The 4,729-nt window shown below is 43.3% G+C and overlaps 1 protein-coding gene across 1 annotated transcript; it reads right to left on the bottom strand.

Annotated features, from left to right (window-relative positions):
• Positions 1-3,802: 3,802 nt before the first annotated feature.
• On the bottom strand, positions 3,803-4,316 carry LOC114111497 (spermatid nuclear transition protein 3-like). Its single transcript, XM_027963269.1, has 2 exons — positions 4,200-4,316; positions 3,803-4,018 (listed from the first exon to the last, which is right to left on the bottom strand). The coding sequence occupies exons 1-2, from the start codon at positions 4,314-4,316 to the stop codon at positions 3,803-3,805; spliced, it is 333 nt and encodes a 110-aa protein (XP_027819070.1).
• Positions 4,317-4,729: the final 413 nt, after the last annotated feature.

Here is a 4,729-nt window from a genome sequence, read left to right as displayed (position 1 = left end):
TTAATCCCCAACTCCCAATGTAGCCCTCCCCCCCCAACTTCCCATTTGGTAACCATCAGTTTGGCTTCCATGTGGATGTGTTTTTGATGTTCTTTGGGGGAGGCAGTTTAATCGTTTGAAGTAGTCCTACTTTTCTATTTTTGCTTTTGTTGCCTATGCTTTTGGTGTCACATACCTAAAATCACATCTAAGACCAATGTTTACAACTTCTCCAGGATGTTTTCTTCTAGTTGATTTGTAGTTTCAGATCTTGCATTTAAATCTTTAATCAACTCTGAGTTTAGATTTTTATATGGTATAAGGTAAGGGTCCAATTTCAAACTTCTGCATTCAGATTTCTAGTTGCCCATGGCGATTAATTGAAGAGATGGCGAGGTGAAATTTAATCATGACCATCTCAAGGCAGAAATGAGTGACAGGCCTATAGGAAAGGCACCGGGGTGAGGGACTTGGCCAGGAGCATGTAAAGATTGGGGACTCCCGCTTGATTCTGGCTGATATGTGGATGTGATCTTGGGCAGATGGGTTCTGACTGTTGACACATAGACTTGCTCTTGACCTCTGCCAAGCCAGAGAAGCCTCTGGGCCAGCAGTATTGTGCTCTTATCATGAGTCCATGGGCACTGCTTTGGCTTTTGCATTTGGTGTCATGCAATTGAGTGGTCTTAATACAAAGACATAGAGTTCCTCTTGACTACTGATAAAATAAGCTTCTCATTTAAGTTCCTTTGCCTTCTGATCCACTCTCTAGTTTATGGTTTTTACCATATTTTCAAACAGATTCTTAGACATACTTGGCAGAAGAGAGTGATTCTCTCCCTTACAGTCTTAGATAATTCAACTTCTGATAATATTTTATGTCACCACACTGTTGATTTCTAATCCGTTTACCTCTCTGGCATGCATGTCTGATAAGATACATACTCAAAAATCTATCATACAAGCTGCATATAATAAACTGCAAGTGAATAGAGAACGTGAAAAAATTAATACTCAACAGAATGATTAAGAAAATTTCCTTTGGAGGTGACCATTAGGCTGGCCTCAGATGGTTGCTAGTTTCTGAGTCACAGAAGATAGGATGGACACAGGAATAGAGGAAAGTAGAGGGTGTTAGGGAAACCATTGTATTAGTCAATAGAGGTTGTTATGGACACAGCTAGAGAGGTCAGTTGGCATCTATTCATAGGGAACCTGTATAAGTGGAAGTATAAAGAGTTTCTACTACTCTTTGAAAGTGCTAATGAGCAAACCCTCCCTCCTCCCTCCTTTAAACACAGCTTTTGCAATAGGACTTGACATGTCTGAATCACAATAAACCGTCCTTTTCCAGGAGAGCTACAGGCATCTGATATTGATTTATTGTTGTTGATCTACTTGGATATACCCTTTCTCAACTCATGACTTATTATTTATGTTTTTCTCTTTTAACCCTAAGTGTCTTTGGATCCTTTTTAAACTCTATGCATCCTCACTTCTCCCTGCAAGTTGGCAGTATATCCATGGATATTAAAATATATAACAGTGCCACTTTAGGGGAACAAGGACCTCTAACATCCACTTTTGGTCCACCTCAGGACCTTCCTGATAACTCAGTTGGGAAAGATTCTGCCTGCAATGCTGAAGATATCAGTTCAATTCTTGGGTAGGGAAGATGTGCTGGAGAAGGGATCAGCTACCCACTCCAGTATTCCCTGGCTTCCCCTGTGGCTCAGCTGCTGAAGAATCCGCCTGCAATGTGAGAGACCTGGGTTTGATCCCTGGGTTGGGAAGATCCCCTGGAGTAAGGAAAGGCTACCCTCTCCAGTATTCTGGCCTGGAGAATTCCATGGACTGCATAGTCCATGGGGTCACCAACAGTCGGACACAACTGAGCAACTTTCACTTTCAGCTCTTCAGGCCTAGCAATCTGTTACCTTCCCCTAACAGCAAGTATTTCAGTAAGTCCTACAACAGGACCTTAAAATGTGATAGTGTTAAATGGTGATGATATACACAGATCTGGAATCACAGCACCGACCTATATGTAGACATAAGGTCTCTCTGTCCATATCATCCTAGTAGCTGCTTTAACTGATTAATTTTCAACAGGCAGGGATGATAGTTCTCCGACTTCCTTTGAAAGGACCACAAACCCAGGGTCTCCTTCACTCTTAATGATTTTAAATCACATTCAGTGACTGACTTTGAGTCATCAACTGGGTCTCCCAGGAGTTAAAGTGCCAGAAAGATTTAATTAGGGAGCTGCAGTCCAGATAAAAGATATCATATCATTGACTTAAAATCTGAACTCAGGTTCAATGTATGATACTGGATGCTTGGGGCTGGTGCACTGAGATGACCAGAAGGATGGTACAGGGAGGGAGGAGGGAGAGTTTTCGGGATGGAGAACACGGGTATACCTGTGGCAGACACATGTTGATATATGGCAAAAGCAATACAATATTGTATAGTAATTAACTGCCAATTAAAACAAATAAATTCATATATTTAAAAAAAATCTGAACTCAACTCTTTTGATGCTGACGGTGAAACTCTGTGTTTTCATTCTTTCTAAAATGTTTTCTGAAGACACACAGGATTCCTCTGATAGAGACTCAGCTTTATATATTTCCATATTTGATTGACTACATCTTGAACCTATTTAAACATTTCAAAATGAAAGTTAACACCAAATTAAATATTCCATACTCTTATTTTTAAACCACGAAAACTTGTAGAACTTGGAAAAACAAAAGACTTTAATGAGAAGAATCTTTTACGACTGCAGTTATTTAGAAATACTAGGGGATGATGATCAATATAAGACCAGCTTTTACTCAGCCTTATGTTAATACTTGTATCAAAAGTCTCTGTCCTGACTTCTCTGGCTGTCCAGGGGTTAGGACTCCATGCTTTCACTAGAAGGGGAACCGGTTCAATCCCTGGTCAGGGAACTAAGATCCCACAAACTGCATGGTGCCCACCACCCAAAAAAATGATCTGGGTGTGGTGATCCTGTTTGTCATCTGCACCGGGATTTGGGCCAGCTCCACTGCCCTGCCCTTGGGAACACACTGCTCCCACCAATTTCTTAGGATAACAGTGGCCTAATTGATATTTGGTCTGTTCCCTCCAAACATTATTTTAATCTTTGGGAGTGCTAGTTGTGGGTTTTAGTTGTATCAGCATTTCGTGCCTCCTGAGCAACTTTAGCTGACAGCAAAGGTGAGTGATGCAACAAAGCCCATTATGACGTAAATGGCCAGGATGTGATTTCTGCCTGCCTCTCTCAGGGGAAGTATGATATTCACCATCCCCATGTGAAACCCTCTTCCCATCTGGGTTCTGGCAATCTAGACCCTAATGTCATTCCACACCCCAAACAATGGCAGTAACACCACACCACTACTCCTTGCCGCTGAGATCAATTGATAAGCGGGGTTAGCCATCTTCAGTGCAGACTCCTGACCCAGTCCAGGCCTCTCCTCTCTGGCTAACTGGGGACCTCAGGGTCTGTCCCCCAATCTCTCAGGACCACACACCCCTCCCCACTCAGGTGCCCACCTCTTCTCTTCTTTCCCTCCTTTCCCGTCAGAAAATTCACACACACACAAATATCATCTTTTCACCATTTGATGTTTATTTTAATCGCAGCCATCAGTTTACTGTGTTAGTGTGAGAGTCAGTCTTTCCCTGGTTGGCCATTTCTAAGAAAGCAGACCACTGGAGACACAATTCTAAACTGTCTGACCTTTTCTATTCAGTTACTGGCTGCCCAGGTTGTACTTCTCCAGGGTCTCTCATTCTGGAGTGGCTGAGCTTATCTTCTCTTTTGATTCTGCCTCCTTCTTTGATTCTGACTCGTATTTTTGTACCTTTTTCGGCTTTGATTCAGTTTCTTACGTGCACAGGAATGGAGAAAACAGTTTGGTTTTCTTGTTTTCTTCACCTTCTTCGACGGAGTGGCGTATGATCGGATTTTCTTTCTCAAGGTTCCTTTTAGAGGTCTTCTGACCCTCGTGGTCATATTTCGTGCCTTGAAGGACAAGAGAAGGGTATGAGTTTTGAGGAAAGAGTATAATAACTGAGTTGGAAGGGAGACTTCATGAAAAGGGAGGTGGCCTGATGAGGACTTTTGCGCCAGGCAAGGGCAGTGTAGAGGTCTTGGGCACCAAAGTCAATGGAGAACCTGCGGAGTGTCGATGGAATCATCTTACCTTCACGCTGCCTCTGTATCTCCGTTGCCAAAGGGTCTTCTTTCTTCCTTTCATCCTTGAAGCAAACCGCACTGCAACTCTTCTTGGCTGCCATAGCTTCCTGGTTACCTTAGCCATGATGAGACCATGAAGTGGCCTAACCCAGAATCTCTGCCTCTGACCTCCCTATATATACCTTCTCAGGACAATGAAGAGCCACACCCTTCACTCTGATTGGTCAGCTAGGCACTCCCCCAGCCAATGGTGGTCTTGGAGTCTTAAACATCACAATGTACCACTGTGCCCATCAACATGGGTTAGTGGGTGCTGAAGGAGGCCATGATACAAATTTCCCACCCTTGACCCCTCTGTGTGTTTGATTCTGGGGAGTGGTGATTCAGGGGCATGGTGTTTCTTCTCATGACCCTCGGACTTTCCTTCAGTGCCCTTTATTCTTTGACTTGGATGTCCCCCTTCAACACTCCTGCCCCCTCCATCCCTGTATGAACCTCTGCCAAACACTTTTCATCCCATTTCAGCACTTCAGAGTC

Source organism: Ovis aries, chromosome X (assembly GCF_016772045.2).
Source record: "Ovis aries strain OAR_USU_Benz2616 breed Rambouillet chromosome X, ARS-UI_Ramb_v3.0, whole genome shotgun sequence".
NCBI lineage: Eukaryota > Metazoa > Chordata > Mammalia > Artiodactyla > Bovidae > Ovis > Ovis aries.
The sequence above is the reverse complement of the archived record's forward strand: the minus strand, read 5'-3'. Positions and strand labels throughout refer to the sequence as shown.

What these genes read in the sequence shown, in the direction of transcription:
- LOC114111497 (XM_027963269.1), bottom strand. Translation starts at nt 4,316, where the DNA reads ATGGCTAAGGTAACCAGGAAGCTATGGCAGCCAAGAAGAGTTGCAGTG. An exon ending in GATACAGAGGCAGCGTGAAG is followed by an intron (nt 4,019 to 4,199) that starts GTAAGATGATTC and finishes TTGTCCTTCAAG; the next exon opens with GCACGAAATATGACCACGAG.